General features: G+C 34.5%; 1 protein-coding gene across 3 annotated transcripts in view; it reads left to right on the forward strand.

Moving 5' to 3' along the window:
- ADGB (androglobin) overlaps positions 1-21,311 on the forward strand; it is a 114,090-nt gene that overhangs the window by 39,522 nt on the left and 53,257 nt on the right. For all 3 annotated transcript variants that reach the window (XM_061471485.1, XM_061471484.1, XM_061471486.1), the window contains exons 13-18: positions 1,787-1,931; positions 8,729-8,774; positions 13,657-13,822; positions 16,354-16,417; positions 18,077-18,179; positions 19,240-19,381. In XM_061471485.1, coding sequence (XP_061327469.1) covers positions 1,787-1,931; positions 8,729-8,774; positions 13,657-13,822; positions 16,354-16,417; positions 18,077-18,179; positions 19,240-19,381 — 666 coding nt within the window. The remainder of the gene's footprint in view (positions 1-1,786; positions 1,932-8,728; positions 8,775-13,656; positions 13,823-16,353; positions 16,418-18,076; positions 18,180-19,239; positions 19,382-21,311) is intronic.

Below are 21,311 nucleotides of genomic sequence, written 5' to 3' on the forward strand. Positions count from 1 at the left end.
AAACCTTGTATAAATATATATATAAACCCTTGTATAAATACAGGGTGTCTTAGAGACGAAGTTTCAGAAATCATTGTACACATGACTTTTAGTCAGCATTGGATATTCAGCATAATACTTGCTGACAAGAAAAGAAGGATTATCATTAATTATATCAGGGCCTTGGATTTTTTTCCTGTGTCCCACTGCATAATGTTTTTCTGCCAGGCTCCAGGTGACGATGTTGAATGTTTTGTCAACAACTGCTAGAATTATTAATATCCTCTCTTTTATTCTGACTGAACTCTTGACATAAGAAGCATTGCATGTATGACATACCAAGTGAGCACCAAAAGTTTTATGTTATTTTGGAGGATATTTATTTTCTTGAGAATGAGTCCAACAATTAGTAAACTGTTGGATGTGTGTTGTATCATTTTTAAGGTGTGTATACCTTTTTCTAAGTAAGTCTCTAAGTAAACTGCGCAAATTACATGGCAGTTTCTGTATTTTAATCATGATGATTGGATGGGTTGATAAGAAACCAGTTTGGGTTGATTTTTTTTTTTTTTTTTTTATTGAACAGCGTTTTTCAGTGGAAGAAATTAACTTGGAATATTCTGGGTGTATTGTTTTGCTGATACAGTTGCATTTTGTTGGTTAAAAATACATTAAATTACTTAATTTTTGTTTTCAAATAGTAGGAGTAGACATACATAAAATGCTCTAAGCAATATCCATTAATAGGTAATTAAAAGAATGAGCGAGTAATAATTAAGATGTTCCCATATTTGCATGTTACCATATTTTATGTAGTTTTTTCATCTTTAATAGATTGCTTCATGGTCAACTTACTGAATTTTGTCAAGGACAGATTGTTTAATGTGCTAAGTTTCCATGACAATGAGCTAATTTAATCTCTTGTGATTTAATTAACAGGTAGTAACCAAAAATATATAGCACGTATTAGCATTTCATTAAAGTAATATAGCTGCCTAAATAAGATAAGGGAATTAGATACACAACTGGGACTGAAACTCTTGCTTTAATTCTAATAAAATATTTTGAAACACTCAAAGGCAAGATAATTGTTACTGCCTTACTGCTAAAGATCTTGATATTTCATTATCTCAGTCTTAGGAAGGGGGCTAGATAACACCTTACATTTTTCTTTGTTCTTTATTGCTGCAATAACACAATTACACATTTATGTCTAATTGGCATGTGTGCAATATTGTTTTGATCTTGTTCTCCCAGTTCCCTTAACAAGCACAGAGTTATTTGTATTTCCATCAGTTTTTACTTCTGCCTTCACTAAGTCAGCAACAAAGCTTTCTTTTGCTACAACCAGAATAGACCTTGGACAGGTTTCCTTGGTTATCGTGTGTTTTAGCTGTCTGGTAGCTATGGAGACCCATTTTGAGGGAAAAATTACTCTGACACTTCCTCCCCCCCCCCATTTAACTGGTCCACATTATATATCTAGAATTTTTTTTTTTTTCTTGAGGACATGGAAATTTATTTACTTCTAGCATTACCATCTAGTTTTTCTCAGCTGACTTGGGTTTGTTTTTTTGAGGATTAGTTAAGAGGGCAGGCTAGTTCAGGTCTTTTGAGCATAGATACATGTGTAGTGCCAAGCCAGAAAGATAAGCATATATAGATATTGTGCTGCCCTACTAGGCTGCAAAATAAAGGAGTCACAAATTACTTTGACAAAATCATGTTAAGCATGTTAGTTATGAAGACTTTCTTTTTGAAAGTAAATGTATGAATTAAAGTGTTTGAGTTTTCTTTTATTATTTAGCAACTTTCCACAATCTATCCTCAAAAAAGGATTTGATTCTCTGTCCCGTCTCCCTTCTGTTACTGAAAGTGATGAAAATGTGAGAGACAGTAATGTGGCTGTGAATCAAAGTGTGAGACATTCAAATGCAGAAGATGATTCTCAGGTAATAATTTTTCTAATTTTATTTTAACTTGACCTAGTTTTATATTCCAAAGGATAATGAGACAAAATAGAAAATACTTACTACTGAAATATAGGGATTTAAAGACTTCTCATGAGCTTTTTTCCCCGCTATTTAAGTAACTTCCCTCCCCTTTCCAATTTATAGTTACATTGATGTGTGCTGGGTGGGATATCTTTCATGTCACTTTTTGTTTTAACCTTATTTTTTAATGATTTATTCCTCAAATTCTAAAAGCCCTGTTGCTAACACTATGAAATATTGTGGCTTTACTGTCCTTATTATTGTCCTTTTCTGGGACTAACTGAAAAGTATACTTGGGGGTTACACATGTAGTATTTGATTCATGTATAGTGACTGCCTGTTGGGTTATAAAATGTATTTGAAGACCAAAGACATGCTGTTAAGTATAGTATGCTATGAGATATCTTCATGAACAAGGAAAATAAAATTTAATTTGTTAAATTTTGAAGTAAAAGGGCAATAAGTTTCTGTGTAATTTTTGGAGTGCCTATTTATATGTTTCTTCTTCAGAGTATGCTGTTATGCCATTTTTATATTTCAGTTCTTAAATTCAGTTGCTTTAAATCGTTCTATATCTACTGTGTATATAGAAAATGTACGTGTGGACGTGTAGTTATTAGGTATTTATGATTTTAAAAGAAGCCAATTCTGTAGTGAAGGAAAATTCTTTGCAATAAAATATATTTTTAACTAGTCTGAATTTTGTATACATTTTACAATAGTCTAATTAGTACTTCATTGGTACTTCGTCTTTAAAAGTCTTTAAAAATTGCAACTTATGAAAATCATTACAAACACAGGAAAGTAATAAAGAGCTGTAAGTAGCATCATACAATATGTAATAATTATTGGTTGCATAATTTCAGTCTCTCTAGCTGTACAAATACAGATTGAGTTAGTTACATCTTAATAGATGTTTATGTGCTATAAGCATAAAATAATTTGGAGCATCCCTTTGATTCTCTCCTCTAGTCCAAGAGTGTAACAAATATATGATTGTAGAAGGTTGGTCTGTCACAGTAGGACATGCAGTCAAAAAGAGGCAAGGGCAAGTACGAAAATACAAAAGAGAGACTGATAAATCTGAAATGATTGGAAGAAGACATGAATGTGACATGGTCGGAGGGCAGTCTGATTCAGACATGAAATGTAAGATGTCACAAGCAGCTAATGAACACTTGAACTTTACTTTTTCCTCAGTTTAAATCTCAGCTGAAAAATGCTATGCCGATTAATAGTTGACTATGTAAGTAGGACTGCATTTATATGGAATGCAAAAGCAAATAACTTGCAGAACAATCTTTCACATATGAAGTCTTTTAATCAACAAAATTATGTGGATACCTCTGGGAGATTCATTATTGGAGAGCTTTCTTTCAATAGCTTTAAAACTTGAAATAACAATATACAGGTATACTTTTTTTTTAATCATTTAGTGATTAAAAAAGCAAGCACTGAAGAGAAACTTTGATATCTACAAATCACTAAGTTACTGCTAATTGCTATAATTTTGTTTTGTAGAATACCAAGTGTGAATAACTTTGTCTCCATTTAAACTGTGTGGCTGCTATTCAGGAGATGTCTGCTTTAAAATCTTTAATGCAGATTTGATATATCTTTGGGATATGGTAATTGTATGCTTTAAGATGACTGAAATTCAGTCAGCTGCTGTGCCAGATGCTCAGCAGATTTAAATTGGCATATTTCAGTTCACTCCAATGTAAACTTTATGAAGTTACATCGGTGAATATCTGATTCACAGTTCCTAAAGGTCTGTTGTCACAGAAACAGAGACTAGTGATAAATAAAAGTTAAAATTTGAGGAGCTGGGCGTCCTTTCTTAAGTTGAAAGACATGGTATCCTTTGTGTCCCTAAATTGCTCATGCCAAAGAAGAGAAATGCTTTAGTACTGAATTTTTCAAACATTTTTGCCCTGAATTTCCCATTCCCTGTTATTTTACAGTTCTGAAAGCTTTATGGATGTGCATTAGGAAAGGTATCTTTAAAAGTGTGTATTTTTGGTAGTTAAATTGATCTTGAATCACACTGTTACATGTTTTATTGTTGGTTTTTTTTTTGTTGTTGTTTTGAAACTCCATAAAATAGGCTCAGTTCTTTAATGGAAAAGCTCACTTTTATTCTTCAGTTGGAAGGTAAGCAATTTTTATGTGTAAGTCGTGTTGAAATGTGCTTATTCCATTTGGCTGGAGAAAATTATTTGTGGAATAAAGGCTTCCCGAACTAGGAGGTTTTCAGAACTTAATTTTTTATTTCACTTTTTTTCCTTATCCATCTTTGTGGTCAGGAAAAAGGCAAAAAGGTCATCGTATTTAAATTGCACAGTATCTTGCAGTCTTCTGGAGCAGTAATTCTGGCAAATTTTTGAGAAAAATATTATCCTGGAAGAGTGTTTCTTTGGAGCTCTGCTATTCAAAAGCCTGCTTGAATATTCTTCACTGTGATGAATTCTTTAATACAAGTTGTCTCCAGCTTTCTTGAGAAGAAAGCTCTTTACGTTTGTTTTTAGGAAATGTTGAAGGGTAACAAAGGAACAAAATTCTAATCCAAATATGTTTACCGTCAGAATTTGCAATGGCTGCTTGATATTTTTATAGTCTGCCTTGATTGCTGTATTCAGAAATCCTAAGCAGAACATGCTCGATTTCTGTTTGTGGCTTCTTCAGTGCCAAGCTGGTTGCCAATGCTACTTTCTAGAGCAGAAAGGTTAAAACCGCCACTCTCTCGGAGTGACATAAACACAGTACACTTGTTCTTTAATGTTCATGCTTACTTTATTTTTCTTACTTCAGTGCCATGCTTTTATATATGCAAGGTCAGTTTTAACTTTTTGATTTACAACTGGTATCAAGTCTGTTTAATTTGCATGGGTTTTCTTCGCGTTTCCCATAAACTTTCTAGCCTGTTGTGTCATAAAAAGCATTTTCTTATTCTAATCCTTCTTATGATATATTTCATAAGCCCAGTGAATTCATATTGAGTCAACAGGAGGGCTAGGAATAAAATAAAAAGTTGTATTTTCTGTACAAATTTTATAGTTTTGACAATTATTGAATCTGCACAAAATAAAAATTCCTTGCTTATTTTTTCATGGGGAAAAAAAGTGTACATGAGATATGAGGCACATGAATTAGAAGAGGGATTTCAGAAGAGGGACATCCATTTAGACATTTGTGGTATAGAGAACATTTCTGTAGATATTTCTTACAAATGTCTACTTGCTTATACAGATTGGGACAGTTCCAACATTAGAGACTGAATAAAAAAGAAACAGAGTTGGTACTCCAGTATTTTTAAGCAATTCCTATACCTCACTTTGTATACTGCTTTGCAGTTGTTTGTTTCACTGCCTTGTTTCAAAATCCATCTCTGTTACTTTCTCCCACATCACAGCTACAAAGAGAACTGATGTTCCATTTAGTGAACACAGTGACTCAGGAGTAGATAACAAAGATTGTGTGTAAGTGACTATCAATGCAAAAGTTAAACTAAAACCTTGAAATTTAATACAGAGTTGGATCTGAAATATTCTGGTCATTTTTGTCATTTTGGAGGTAGATTTTAGATGTATTTTTAATCTTAATAATGTATTTGAAGCTTTATTCCTTCACCTGCAGTTATATCCGGAGGACTTATTTTTGGAAGGTGACTGGTGTTTTTTACAGAAAAACTTGTATGAAAAGTTTTGCCATGCATAATTTCTACAATAGAAAAGGACACTGGTTTTATAAAAATATCAGGTACAAGATAGCTATAAATTTATGAATTGTCATTATCTTAAAGTTATGTATTAATGATTATAAAACATAATAGACTATAAATTAGATTTTTAAGTCAACCAGTAATTTTTTTTTTCGCATTTGGCATTCAAATTTCCCATTGATTGCAGGAATAACAATAAGTAAATAAATTCTCCCTGACTCTTAACTGTGTGCAGCCTTTCGTGTTTCATAGCGGGATTCAAGTCTTTTTTTCTTTCTTTCTTTATCAGATACTGTGGCAGCAGAGCTGACCTTTCAGATAATGTGTGTTCATTAAGGAGGAAAATTGCCTTCAGTTTTTCTTTCTGTGCCAATGTCGTAGCCGCTGTAGCTGAGGCAATAGCATAACAGAATGAGAACTTCCCTGATACTCCCAGTTGTCTCAGAATCAGTGAGGTTTAGGTAATAGATGCATCCCATAGCATTAGAGAAGCAAACAGCTTTTGACTATGTTATCTGTGCACTCCAGAAACTTGAGCAAATGAGTCTACAGGACTTTCTACACAGGTTTCATTAGATTGCTTTCACAGCTCAAACTAGCTAAAGTAACATTACTGAATCATCTAGATTTTCCTGGGTACGTTCTCCTTCTTTACTGGAAATTTTATTGAAGTAGATTTTGAGGATTTTATAAATCTCTCTGGGCTTTCCTGCTGCCTGTTGCTAAAACCAGCAAAGTAGCCCTATAGTAAGCTGCCACATGTCTGTGCTAGAAACGTAAGTCATGCGTACTGTGCATGAACAGTAAGCCTAGCAGAAAGTGCTAGACTCATTAGTCTCCAAGGCTTGTACAGTAGGTATGGTACTTTTTATACTTTGGACATGCACAGGATTTTGAGAAGAAGCCTGGTAGTGTTGGCGTGTACCTAATTGGTAAATACTGTGACTCCTACAGGAAATTTGGCAATATTGAAATCTTGCAAGTTGTAGACTCCATGTAGATATATGACAGCTCTATGCATGCATATATCTGAAGTCCCAACCCAAATGTTGAGGTGTGACTGTCAGTGTCACATGACAAGTGATCACAGCTTGCCTTTTGTTTTGCACAGTTGTATGTACAGAAGTCTGGAAGCAGGAGCTGAAGTACATGGGAAATTGCAAAATCATACTGTGTCTTTTTCAGCTCATTTGCCCTAGAAAAGCAAGAAATTAATTTAAAAATGGACATGTAAGACATAATATATTTCAAGTACCAAATTGTTCACCCAACTGTTAACAATTTCAACAATGTCTGTATTTTTCTCTTAATTGCTGTTTATATTAGAGCTGTCTCAGCTTTGATTCATGAACATTCTGTAAAAAACCATGCCAGATTTGGAATAGAATTTAAGATTTGCACTGTGCAAAAATGGGATTTTAAAATTCTCTCAGTAAACAATACTGCAGTTAAATTATAAACATTAAATTATTTGGTACTTCCTATTTTGGGACAGAGAATTTTAAATGTGTAGTTTATTCACTTTAGAAAAGATCAAACACCTAAAATTCTTACATTCTGGGCCTGTGGAAGTCCTGTAGAATAAATGCTGCAGAAAGACTTACTGCAGCTAGGAACTGAAGGAGAAAGCCATAAGGCTTTCCTCTAAGGAAGCATTTACAGGTCCTTTCATATTGTGTATGCAACGGTAGTGTGTAATATGACGGTTGAGGCAGACCTGGAGTTGCACTACAATGACCTTGTGCAAGCTTTAGGTACTGCTGAGACAGGCCATCCAGTCAAACTTACTCAGACTTTACATTATGTCATTCTACCCCTCAAAAGATGTTTAGATTGTATTGTGAAAGCATAAAAGCAGGTCCAGTTAGTAGAGCTACCGCAACTCCTCTTTGAAATGCAGAACAGAAGATCACTCTGTGTATCCAGATGTTGGCCAGTTCAATGTTACTGAGTTCCAGCATTAGCCCCTTTGACACATGTAAAGATGGGTATATAGGAGGAATTTTGGGTGGTGGGATGGATGACAAATCTTGTTAAAGGGAGTCCTGAGATGAAAAGAAGCTTCTGAATTTGTTTGCAATAGGTTTTTTAGGCTTTAATGTTTGTCTTTGCAGAGGCAAAACTAGTCAGTTAACCCATAAATAGTACCACATTTGAATAGGAAACAAGCTGGAAACTGTGGAAATGGGAAAGAAGTGCAAGTGAGTCTTGTGTAGAGTATGTCATATTGCAGGTAAGAGGGCAGTCGAAAGGCAGGATGACAAGACACACATTTTGATCAGTTTCAAAGATTTTAATCTCTCAAATTAGAGGACCCTGACTTTGGAAATTGAGTAAATGGACTTTCTGAAAGGCTGGATAATCTGGTTTCAACTCTAAATTTAAGTGGATATTGCATTCATAATAGGTCAGCAGCTCTAGCTTGGAAATGGGATTGACCAGGCTAAAGCTGTTTGCCAAAAATATGAAAAAAGAGCAGGCTACTTTTTGTTTATGCAGCTGATAGGAAAAAAAAAAAAAAAAGAAAAGCTATAGCAGTCAGGCATGCTGCTGTCAGCAGTCGGGTACACTTTCACAGTAAGAAATGCTTGTTGGAAAAGCATCCCTCCATGTGCTTTCCAAGAATGGAAATGTAGAATAGAAAAGAACATAATTCGTTCCAGAATAGGACTAATTAGTTCTTAGAATAGAACTTATTTTATTGTCAAATAACAGTAAGATCAAAGAACATTTTTTTTTCTTATAGCAGAGGAGTAGGCATATGAACAGCTTTTATCCCAGACTCCAGGTCACATGTACATCTCTAGAAAAACATCAGTCTGTCTATTGGGGATGTATGTGTAGGTATTACGGTGAATTTTATTATTTCTATTTTTCTTTTTTTAGAAAATATATACTACAATGATAACTTACTAATTTGTTTCTCCATCTCAGAAAGAACTACCCCAAACCGAAATATTTAACAAAATAATGCAGAATTATAAACAACCATTGTGCTATTGTTTGTTCTGTTGTGTTTTTTTCCACTATACAGGAGACCACCCTCAGTGGGCAGCAAAATGCAGAGACCTTTGATAAGGGTGAGTGTGTTTGACGTTTATATTCAGACTTCTGCCTTTCAAGTACTATGGTGTTTGAATGTCTTTTCTTATGTATCCCTATTTTTATTAATATCATCCCATTAAAAATAAAAAAATAAATTAGACAAATCTCACTGTATCGAAATCCTGAAAGTTAATGAGCTGGAAATATATGCTTCATTTATTCTCTTACAGCTCAATGCCGAAACCTAATGGAAATACAGTAGTTTGCAGTAGATGACTCTTTAATCCTACCTTAAATACACTGGGATCTTGGAGTATTTTTGTAGCTGTCACTATTAATTGACTCTGAAGTTAGTGTATGTTAATAGTCTGATTGCTATCCTTTCTGCTTATGCAAAAGTATACTCAAGAAATAATCATCGAAGAAAAGATGCCATAGCACCACCAAGGAAAAGGACATGTTTCCATCCCCTGGCCTATAATACTAATAATTCAGATTACTACTGCAACAAAAACCTTTGTACTCAGGTTGTTTTCACAGTCTCCAGGCCATCTCAACCCAAATGTTGTCATTTCCCTACGCAAAATCCATTTATTCCAACTTTACTTAGAAAATATTGCTAGTCATTACAAGATTCTAAGACTGGAGATGTATGATCCTGTTAGGTGGTATGATTACTTTTCTTTGAATGATACAATTCCTTTTAATATCTCAATTAATTATTAACTAAACCCATCTTCAAAAAAAAAATAATTAAGGAAGAAAAATAATTGGGAAACGAGGCTTAGTAATGTATCTTGGTTGAATGCTTTTCATATTGTGCCATGCATTGTAACTTACAAGAGTTACTTTCTATTACTATCACTTCCAAGTGTTTCACTGTAGAATCGTAGAATAGAATCATAGAATAGTTAGGGCTGGAAAGGACCTTAAGATCATCACATTCCAACACCCCTGCCATGGGCAGGGACACCTCACACTAAACCATATCACCCAAGGCCTTGTCCAACCTGGTCTTGAGCACTGCCTGGGATGGAGCATTCCCAGTCTCCCTGGTCAACCTATTCCAGTGCCTCACCACCCTAACAGGAAAGAATTTCCTCCTTATGTCCAATCTAAACTTCCCCTGTTTAAGTTTTAACCTGTCACCCCTTGTCCTATCACTACAGTATCACATAGTATCACTACTATGAGTGTTTCAACTCCGCAGAGTATCTGAGAGCAGGAATCATGATCCAAAACTGAGAGAAACGGAGAAATCTTTTTAAAAATGTTTTATTCATGAGTATGGAGGTTTTTGATGCACTTTTTAATATGGCTAAAAATTGTTCAAATTTTGCAAAGCATGTGAATGCTAATAACTTTATATTTTCAGAGTTTGGTTACAGGTTATTAGACAGTTAAATATATGAATAGTTCTTTCTGCTCACTTGAAGAGGATTTGAAACATTCCTATTGAGAACAGTCATTCCTATTGAGAATAGTGCTACTTTAAAAGTAAAGTCACACATATAAACAAATCCTTTCCTGGAGAAATAATTGCTTTTCAATATTTCAACCTTCCAGTTTAGGAATCTCTGTCCTAATATGTTTGCTAAAAAAGAAAAAATAAAAAAATAAAATTTTTACATATTATTAAATTACTGAGACTGCTAAAGTCCATTGAGATATGGCACAGCTGAGGTTCACCAAATGCAATGAAATGTTTTATATACCAGAACAAAAAAATTGTCTTAAACCATATAATTTGATTGTGCCTTGTTGTAAAATGAAAATTTGTTCCTTTATACTTACTCTGAGTTGTTTTTATAAGAAAGCAGTTATATTTTCTAGATGAAGTGCTTTTTTATGATTTGCAATTTCTCTTGGTGCAGATACTGGATCTGATGGAAGCTGCTTTTCATATCACATTATTCTCACGATTACCTGTTACCTCACAGAAATCTTGCTGTTTCAGTATTTGTCCAGAGCCATGTTAAGTTCTTGCAATTTCTGCTATAAACCAGAAAATTTCTGGGTTTGTATCTCTAGTCCAGTAAGCCAGCCTGTCTATCCCTCCTTACTGAAAACTGAGACAAGGAGCTTACTTCAATTTTGAACCATTTGTAAAGTTTTCTTTACAAGGAAGTGTTTTCTTGTGCTTTTTCATTTACTTGGCTAGCAAACTCTTTGATGTGTTTCTTATTGTGTTCTCCTAAAGAGCTAGCTCATGACTATAAAGAGCCAGGTACAGATCATCCAGATACTGAATAAATGTTATTACCCAAAAGTTTGATTGCCATTTAAGCATCTCAGTAAAGAGCCACTGCTTGAAAAATGATGAGCATTTACCAAAAGCAAAGACAGAATTTGATGCTAAATTATCTTAACTGTATCTTCTCAGTTAAGAACATTACTTTTTCTAATCATTTGGGGGGCTTTATTATAATACAGTATTTTCTTACCATAGAAATAGTTATTTTTTTGTGATAAACTGTTCTAATCAGTGCTCATTTGCTACTCTTTTCTCCTTTTTGGATTAATTATTCTAGTTTGTATGCTTCTGTGCTCTTAGTTATTGATCTGGTTTTATTTGTCTTCTGGGTTTTTTTACAGTTCATGTTTTGTTATTACTTCTGTACTTCAATGTTTTCCCTTATTCATCAAGTTACTTTTTCCTCTTGGGCTTGACTGTAACATTAATCTTTGTTGCTTGAGTTCTAAGTAGCATAAAATTCTTGAATTCAGATATGCTGTTCCCTTTTCTGAGGCTCCCTGCAGTGTTTAACTTTATAATAAGCTTATATCCCTGTGTGTTTGATTAGGATTTGCATTTATTGAAGGAATTAATTATGTAATAATTACAGAAAATTATTTGCTAAAATTAAATTCTGTATGTCAGTTTTAAAATACTATTTTATACTGAGCAGCTCTTAAGTTTTGCTTCAAATTTATTTATAATTTTATTCCATAAAGTATATCTTCCTTATATCACTCAATGTTTGCATTTTCATATAGCTGGAAATGGCACTTCTTGCATAGAACATAAACAATAGTTAGAAGTTTGATTTGCTTTTCTCTTATAATTGTATCCGGAAGCTCTGAACAGCACTGTCTTTGAACTGCATAGATCAAAAAGGATAAAATAGCTTTTTAATGACATTCTCACGTGATCCTCATTACTTCTTCAAAGAGGCTTGCGGAAACTTCAGCCATTTTGTTGACACTGGTTTTGCTTTCCTTTAGCGGCCCTGGAAGAGGTGTCTTCCCTCTGACCCCAGCCTGCATACATAATCAACAGAAATGTTTATGTATTGGCTGTTAAATATGGTGGAGCATATTTTCTATTTGAAGGCTGCAGAGATCTACTGACCCTATTGATCCATATTGATAATACCCATGTGCAGAATGAACAAAGAAGAGCAACACTGAGGCACATGAAGATGACATTGGGCATAGTTCTGCTCTGGTGACCAGTCTCTTTTCGGTGGTGACCAGTGACAGGGATAAGGGGCAATGGGCACAAACTGAAACACAGGAAGTTCCACCTAAATGTGAGGAAGAGCTTCCTTACTTTGAAGGTGACAGAGCATTGGAACAGACTACCCAGAGAAGTTGTGTAGTCTTTTTTTTTCCTGGGGACATTCAAAACTGGCTATAGGTGAACCTGGTTTAGCAGGGCAGTTGGACTAGATGATCTCCAGAGGCCCCTTCCAACCCAAACCATTCTGTGATTCTGTGGCCCCTTCTTCATCCTGCCTGTGATGTGCATAGTTGTAAGCCAAGCACTGTGTTTATTTCACTGGAGGCCTAAAACCCATGTTAACTTAAATCCAAGAAAACCCTAGATTTTATAGCTTTCAGTCAATTTTTCCATAGTTTAAGAAAGAGAAAAAGGTCTTTGATACATTTTCTTTCATTACATTTTCTTCAGTTCTTGTTACATACTAAGTTAGAACCACCTGTATCTTAAAATTAGTTATCCAGCACATCACTGTGTCTTGCTGATAATGAAATATTACAAAGCACAATATACATGAGGTATCTTTCTAATTAGCTGTCTCATTTGTTATACCTTGTCTGTTTGGGTATTACTTCATCTTTTTCCTCAGCAAACATCCTGAATTAATAGCTGTTCATGTTTGAGTTTTTCTGTTCTTATATTCTCAGCTGGTTTGAGCTATTCTCAAAACTTGGGGGGGGGGGGACAGACAGTTTAAACATCTTCAAAAACTATTTGTATGAATTTCAGAGAGTAAAGGCAGTGGAAGTGACATTACAACACAACTTCAAAAATTATTAAATGATTGCAAAATGTGTCTAGATTACATTTCTGTGTTTATATTTTGGCATTAATCTGACAGTAGTTCTGATTTTCCTACAAGAAAATTCATGTAATACAGTTCAAATCTATTTCTGTTTAAAAGTAGACTGATTTGTGAAACTAGCATCGCAGGAAGTATTATCTTAAGTACCAGAGGCAAGGGTAGATCTTTGTGTCCCCCACAATTCTGTGCATTTTTTATTTTCTATTGGTTGTAAAAATTTTGTGATACTGCCCTATCAGCTTTTCACTGAATAGGACCTTTCAACAAGGGGGTTACATTTTCCTTTATGCAGATGAGTTTAGGTTTGCAGAATTCTCATATATGTTTACCTAACATGCTAATATTAAAGGTTCTAGTGCACAGTTTAAAATGCGATAGTATATTGAGGCAGAATATTTAAGCAGTTGCAGATGGAAACAACAAATATCTATACAGTTGTTTCAGTTACCTTTTGAGCTTTTTAGGTTAGTGGGTTAGTTTTTATTTTTAAACTCTGAGACATATGGAAAATATCCTGGTAATTTATGATAATTTTTCAATAGAAGAACAATACTACTTTAATGTGCATATTGTCACTGTATTGGCTCTGTTTGTCTCCTTATCTCTGCAGAATTAAATGAGAATATCGGTTTTGATGCAAAACGGAAATTAGAAAGAGCTGATACCAATACGAACATCCAGACAGGGGATAAATCAAAGGAAGAAACTGAGTCAGAAAGGACTTCTGTTTCCAGGAAAATCTGGATGAGTTTTGAAGACTTCTGTGTTTGTTTCCAGTAAGGAACAGAGGTTTTGGGTTTTATTCCATAAAATGAACAGTGTAACAGTAGTAAAATGCGAAAAGTGACTGTATAAAAACTGTGTCTTCTCAATACATCTTTGTTGCATAGCTGTACTGCCTCTCAGGGTAGTCCCAAAGCTTCTTTTCAGAACAGACTTATTGTCCCTTGTTGACAGTGAGTCTGTAGGTGGAGACCCACACTTGGAAGAACACAGCTACCAGCTTCATAAAGCATATGTTAGACTCCAATGTGAGTGGAAGATGGGAGGCTGTGGAGTGTGCAGCTATTAGGGTGCTCACATATCTGTAATGGTTTAAGCTGAGCCAGAACCACACAGCTGCTCACTTACTTCCCCACTTCTTCCCCCCTACTCCTGGCAGGATGGGGAGAAGAATCAAAAGAACGTAAACCCCATGGACTGAAATAAGAAGAGTTCAATAAGCAAAGTATAATATAAAACTGCCACTACTACTACTAATGATGATAAGGGAAACAACAAGGGGAGAGAATATAAAACTAAAAAGGGAAAGGAAAGAAAACAAACCAATAAACACAAGTGATGAACAATTTAATTGCTCACCACCCACTGACAGACACCCAGCCCTACCTGAGCAGTGATCTGGGCCTTGTGAGCAACTCCCCCCAGTTTATATACTGGGCATGACCGTGCTGTGGTATGGAATACCCGTTTGGGTCAGGTGTCCTGTGTCTGCTCTGTCCTGGCTTCCTGTGCCCCTCCTCCCTGACAGAGCAGGAGAGACTGAAAAGACTGTGCTTGGGGTTAAGCGTTACTCAGCAACAGGTAAAACTCTGATGTGTTATCAGCATTGTTCTCAGACTAAAGCCAAAACACAGCCCTGCACCAGCTACCAGGAATGAGAAAAATAACTGTTACAGCTGAGCCCAGGACTATACCCAAGCCATCAGCCACTGGACAGATATGCCTACATCTGAACAACACAATTCTAAGGCAAAAAATCTTGTTGAAATCATGTATTACCATGAGTATAGCTCAGCTTGATCAACTAGGTACTTACTTTTCAGTGTAATTCCGAGGCATTTATACTTTAGCAAAAATAAAAAAGCTAGTGTAGTTGTAGGATTAATACCTTAAGTTACTGTCTTTCAGATTTAAGAAGTCTTGTGCAATAGAAATCCTTCAGAGAATCTGACATTGCTGAGGAGAGTAATTTCATCAGAGGAAAAAATTTCACCTTTTTTTTTCTTTTCATTTGAATTTGTACCTGAGACTTCTTTTAAGCTTTTATTTTCACAAGTTTTCTTGAGCAGATATTAAACCCTGTTCCCTTTATTAGGAAGAATGTCTAACTTTTATGCCAGCCAGCACTACAGGAACTTTAGGATATGCCAGCCAGCACTACAGGAACTTTAGGATATGCCAGCCAGCACTACAGGAACTTTAGGAGTAAAAGATCATAGATCACTTTAGACCTTGTTAGGGTTTTCCTGAATACTTTTAGGAAGCCCCAGGTCCAGAAAGATAGGGCCTTCAGAAAAAAAACATCACAATCAAAGTAATTTTCTTTCAAAGTCTTGCTCACATGTCATACAGAGAGAATGTAAAATATTATTTTTTAACTTGTTAGCCAAATGTTACACTACTGTTGACCTTTTGTAGACCACTAATATTAAGGTCATTTGTCAGTTTGATGTTCCTGTCACTAAATAGGTGAGAATTTACTTATTTTCACAGTAAACTGATAAAGTAGCTGTTAATAAAACATCTTGATTGACCTTAGAAGAATTTATTACTCAAAAGAAGTTAGGCACCTCAGATTTTCATTTACCAGTCAGTTCTGTTGAAAGCATTTTCTTGTCTGATGTGTCTACATCTCAGACACAGTGAAAGTAAGGTGAATGTCCAGAGTTCCTATTAACTTTAAGAAATCAGGAAAATTTGAGTTGTAGGAATTGATATGTCAGCAATGGATAAGGATCCCTGTGAATTTTCTGAGAACTCAAACCCTTTATTTTACATAAAGCTTTGGAGTTAACATCTGATTCTGTCAGTTCTCGCTAAAGTCATTTATATTGCCTTTGGTTTAATCAGGGTTAGAAAGAATTGTTGTCAGGATCTAAGGAGCTTTCTGAAGATGTGCGAACACTGCAGAATTATAAAAACACAATAATAAACTGTACAAAAGTGTTCTTCCTTACAGTGATGCTTTACAATAATTTTCAGATAGGCATGGAAGTTTTAGTGTAGTATTAGCTTATTACCATTTATAGCTCCAAAGTGAACAAATTAGTGCCCTGACCTCCAATGGAAAACTGTAGAAATGCAGCAAACATAGAAATTAGTGTCAGCTGCTTTCTCTGGAAATGAATTGTGTTCATCTTTTATGAAACTAAAAACATCGAAATTTTTTTTGCAAAATAGCTGGGAGTATGATTTATGAAAGTAAAATTTGTATCTTGTGCAATGAAATAGACATTTACCTGAAATAGATCATTTATATTAAAGTTATTTTCCTACAAGTATCCTGATTTCATTTTCTCCCTAGAAAGCTGTATGTTTTCCACAAGCCACATACATATGCTTATAACTATCTGAAGACGGATTTTAAGGTATTTGACTGTATTGAGTTTTTATGTGCTTTTTTAACAGTGTTACATAATTAATATATATATGATGAACAGAATTAGACCACATAGAACTGCTGTTACTGAAAAATAATAATGCATTAATATTACTGTAGTCAATACAAAGATAATGGTTTCTGGCAAATATCTGGAGTATTTAACTGTGTTTAAGACAAGAAAAAATTTTATGGAATGCTATTGCACAATAATAAAAAACTGAACATGTTAGTCATGAAAGTTGTTAGTGAGAGTATAGATTACAGTGGATCAGATCTCCATCCTCTCATTATCTTGATTTAAATCTACCTTATAACAGTGTAGAGACTAAATTAAATGTAATGATGATTCAGCTGCAGAATTTGTCCTTCAGCTCTCCTTCATCTTTACCTGTCACCTAAAATCAGAACTGGGAGTCTCTATAGCAGAGACCTCCATTTTTTCTTTACATGCTAAGACCTTTAGCAATTTAAAAGATTCTCTTGCCAGGATTAGAAATACCCCTTAGTTACATGGAAATTATTGTATTTCTTTAAACCTACCATTAGTTCATATTATCAGAAGGTTATTCAGCATGCTTGAATATCCTGTTCCCGCTGTAGTTTCATACTGTAACTGAAGTGTAATTGCAGAGTACTGAAACACAAACTCCAGGCATGAACTTTATGTAAAATGAACTTATGTAAAATCCTGTACTGAGAAGGTTAACTACATGGATTATGATTCATAATTGTAGTATACCTGTAATTTCACACCTCTCTGTCTTTGTAATCACATCACAAGAAATTTTCCCAGTCACTGTACAATAACTTGTACAAGCCATAATCAGCATCAAAATTACATAACCCTGTGTGTGCTATTGTGCCAAAACCCTAACCCTTTGCTGTAAAACCATTCTATTTTTTTTTTTTTTTACATTGATATAAATGAGGTGTTTGCACTGTTAGGTGAATTCTGTACCAGACTTACAAAAGAGCACTTTTATATTATGCTATGAAGATAATAGTAGTGGTATTCTAGGATCAAATCCAAAAATTTATTGATATGACTCTGGAGAATGTAGAAAAACAGGTTTTAAAACTGTTTGGAAGCCAAGAAGCTCACTGACCTTCAAATTTTGAAGACTTCCTGGGAACCATTCTGTAGCTTCTAATATTGGCGTAGGAATTATGTATTAAAGTTAAGAGTGAAAAATGCTGCCTATAGTATTTTTGTAAAGAAAAAAAAACAGGCAGACTTAGTCATGTGTTACAAATTAAAAGAGTGCTTCTTTCAAGCTACTGTAATTAATTAGATTCAGAAAGTTTCAGCACAAAAGATTTTTGGTCTTCTATTGAATGTTGTTTGACAAGAACTACTAAACTGAGGTACATATGAAGAATATAAATTAAAAGTAGATAATATTGTCATTCAAGAAACTTTTTCCTTTTATCTGTCTCTTAACTGAATATTATTATACGTGCAGCAAGAGGCTCTGGGCTTAAATGACACATCTGAAATTATAGGAAGTAATGACAGTTAATTACTTACTTCCTGTACCATAGGTAGGGTCACAATATCCAAAATCTTAGTCCTACTTTGTATAAGGCCAGGCAGACAGCATTCAGTGAAAATGAAGGATGAAGAAATGTCTGTTTTTCTACGCAGTTTTCTGATGACCGAGTCCTCTATTACTTACTTGTGGACAGTCTGATGCCCATTGAAATACTGGTTAGTTTTTCTGCATTAGTACACTGGTATGGTACTGGAGGTAAGTTCAACACAGAAAAGTGCATGTTAATGTTGTGTTTTCCCGTTCATGAATATGTCTGTGCTGTTGTGTTTGCCTGTGATGTATTTTGGCACAGATTGAGAGTTGTGGTTGTTTCATATTGATGATGAATATTTTCTTGAATGTTTATTACTTTACTTTTTATTACAACTGATTTTTTTTTTATTTTTTTACTTCCTTCACTGTTTATTACAACTTGTGAGCTTTTAATCAGTGTATTTGTGGTATGGATTTTCTTGTGTTTCCTAGGGTTTCTGTTCCTACAGATAACATTCTTGCAAGCTACTTTATGCCTTAGCTGATCAAGAGGCAATAAAGTCAGCAATATGACGAAAGTTTATTTTTTGAGTGATTTTTGAACTGAAGCACTTAAGTATGTTTATTTTAAGCTCTTAACTGTACAGCTGGCTTATTTGAAGATACAATAGCTTGGATGATTTAAGTAAAAATCACTTGTATTTTATGAAGATAATAGAATGGCATTCAGGAAAGGTAATGCATGTCGTGACAGTTGGCGTAAGTTATTCAGATGTTTAAACGCTGGGTATGAACATAATCTTAGAGCATCTAGAGTAGAGCAGATAGAAACACAGGAAAGGTAAAAAAAACCAAACTGACCATCCCATTAAAATAATTAAACTATAATATAAATATAAGCTTTGTATGGCTGTTTGCTTCCTTTGCATATGGACAGAATGGATTTTTATATAGTTTTAGAGTGGCCTTAAGTGTCTTGGAAGATGCCTGATTTACACTTCCTCCTGAGACATTCTTTTACCCATTATTTTCTAGTAAATAGTACAAATAAGCCATATTCTGTACCACCTGTGCATTTTAAATGACTGTCTCTTTTCTCTGAGTTATCAAAGCCTAAATGAAGATGTCAGTGAATGTAAAGTAGTTACATATTCTGCATAAGTGTATTTGTCATAATTTTGCTGTTATTCCCACACAGTTGGGGGGGGGGGGTGTTTTTTCTTTTATTTGGGAGTTTTTTGTTTTGTTTTGCTTTTTTGGATTTTTTTCTTTCTTAATCTAGGTACTAAAAAGGAATCTTCTAGTATTTCAAAGGGTGTGCTGACAATTGAACGTTTCTCTTGGAAATGCCTGACTCCTGGAGAACTTCTGTTAAAGATGCATACATCTGCAGCCAAAGCTACTGTGTTAAATCTTCCTGTTGGGTATGTGTGAGGCTTCATTTCTGTCCTAATGTTTTAGTCTTCAGGCTTGAGATGATTTTTTTTACTTTATACAGTTATTAAGGTTGTATTTCCTAAAACATAAGTTTTTGGAATATCAAACTGGTTGATAGCTAGGATTTGGTAAGACTGCAAATTTTCTATGAGTTTGAAGTAACTACCAAAAGCTTTATAAAGATTTTTGAATTCTTTACTCTTAAATATGAGCATTTAGCAAGAAAAATCACACTGACTTGCTAAAAGTTAGATTAAAATATAAGTTTCTACTTAAAAGTGCTTCTAACTAGAATTTTTTTTAGATGTTCCCTGGAGTACCAACAAAAATTAAAGAATTAAGATTTTTAGTGGAACTGTAAAAGCATGATGATACCATACGAGGTTTCATAGTTTTTTGTGAAACAAGGTATACGAAACATAATAGGAGAAATTCTGAGGTTATCCATGAACGTTTGCATATCTTACTTCATGTTCACATAGCGCTTAATACGATTTATTTCTTTTTGCATGTAACTCTAGTATTCAGTGTAGAGCATTGACTGTTTGTTTAAATAAAGAAATAGATAAAAGGCAAGAGTCCTTGATATTTGTTAGTTTCTGGAAATGCTTCCAGTAAACCAAGGAAGGGGACATTGTCATATCCTGCCATAAGCATAAAGTTTCTGACTAATTCATTGAGCCCTTCTACTTTTCCAAAAATAGAGAATCACCAGTTTAATCCCAAGGATATGAGACAAAAATGTATGGTGGGTTTTTTTTTATCAAGTAAGGTTTCAAATAAAAAGTCGTAGAAAGAAAACACCACAATAGTATCAGGTTGATATTAAATCAGAGATCTTTAATAGTACTCTCTATTTGTTTTTATTTAGAATAAAAGTGGAAAATTTATCATTGTATTTGTTTATTAGTTCTGCCACTACATGTATTATCTTAGTGTATTTTCCAGAGTTGCTTATCTCTGTCCTGTATGGAAACCAAAGCATATTTTTTTGCACCTGCAAATTTCAAAGCTACCAGAGATACAGGTAGCTCAAATTGATGAGCTTCTCACCTTTTATTCTTCCTACTCCAGGCAGAGCCATCAGCTTTCAGAAAGTTCTAATTGGCAGCAGGTGTGGGAGACAAATGGGCTTGTTGACTGCTTCCCCAGTTCATTCCAAATGAGAAATTACTTGCTAAGCTGGGAAGGCACTTTCTTCCCTCTGTCTGTTGGAGGCCAGGGGGCATTTCAAATTTTGCTTGCAAGAAGATGCAATTTTAAAAGCATGAGTGTGTGGGGAGAGGTAACTCTCCTTTCTTCCTGTTACTGCTGGATCTCTGGTTAACAGTTTGAAGCTGTGACCAGCTAAATACTGTTCTGACAAAGACCATGGAGCTTCACTTTTTGATATCAGCAAGCTCCTCAAGTGTTTTACTGGGACTGCAGGACATTGTTCACCGGAAAGAAAAGCATGAATTCCCAGTGTTGTATAACTATAGTTAGGAATGGTTTCTTTTATGATTGGAATCCATTACAGGATATGAGCAGGCAAACAAGATTGAGCTGAGTGTATTGCAGTAAGACATACTGAATTTCTGTTGCTTGCTACATTAGGAGTTAACAGTTGTGTGGTTTGGTCCACAGTTGCTACATAAAATGGTCCATAAAGGTAGTGTTCATCTAGCCTGACACGATTATGCATTAATTTTTCCTGGCTTTATCAATGCAAACATGGGAATTATGATCTAATGTAAGTAATGTATGACCAGAACACTTCTTTAAGCTTTCTAAAAGTAGATACATTTTTAAGTACGGCTAACTATAATCCTGACCAAAAAATCTTTGATTTTTGTATCCATCTGAAATAGTGAAGCTACCTATTTTTCTAAAGAAAATACAAATAAACCCTGAACTAATAAACTAAAAATAAAATAA

Source organism: Pezoporus flaviventris, unplaced genomic scaffold (genome assembly GCF_033815535.1).
Source record: "Pezoporus flaviventris isolate CSIRO_AGI_PZ_B2104156 unplaced genomic scaffold, CSIRO_AGI_Pfla_v1 ptg000066l, whole genome shotgun sequence".
NCBI lineage: Eukaryota > Metazoa > Chordata > Aves > Psittaciformes > Psittacidae > Pezoporus > Pezoporus flaviventris.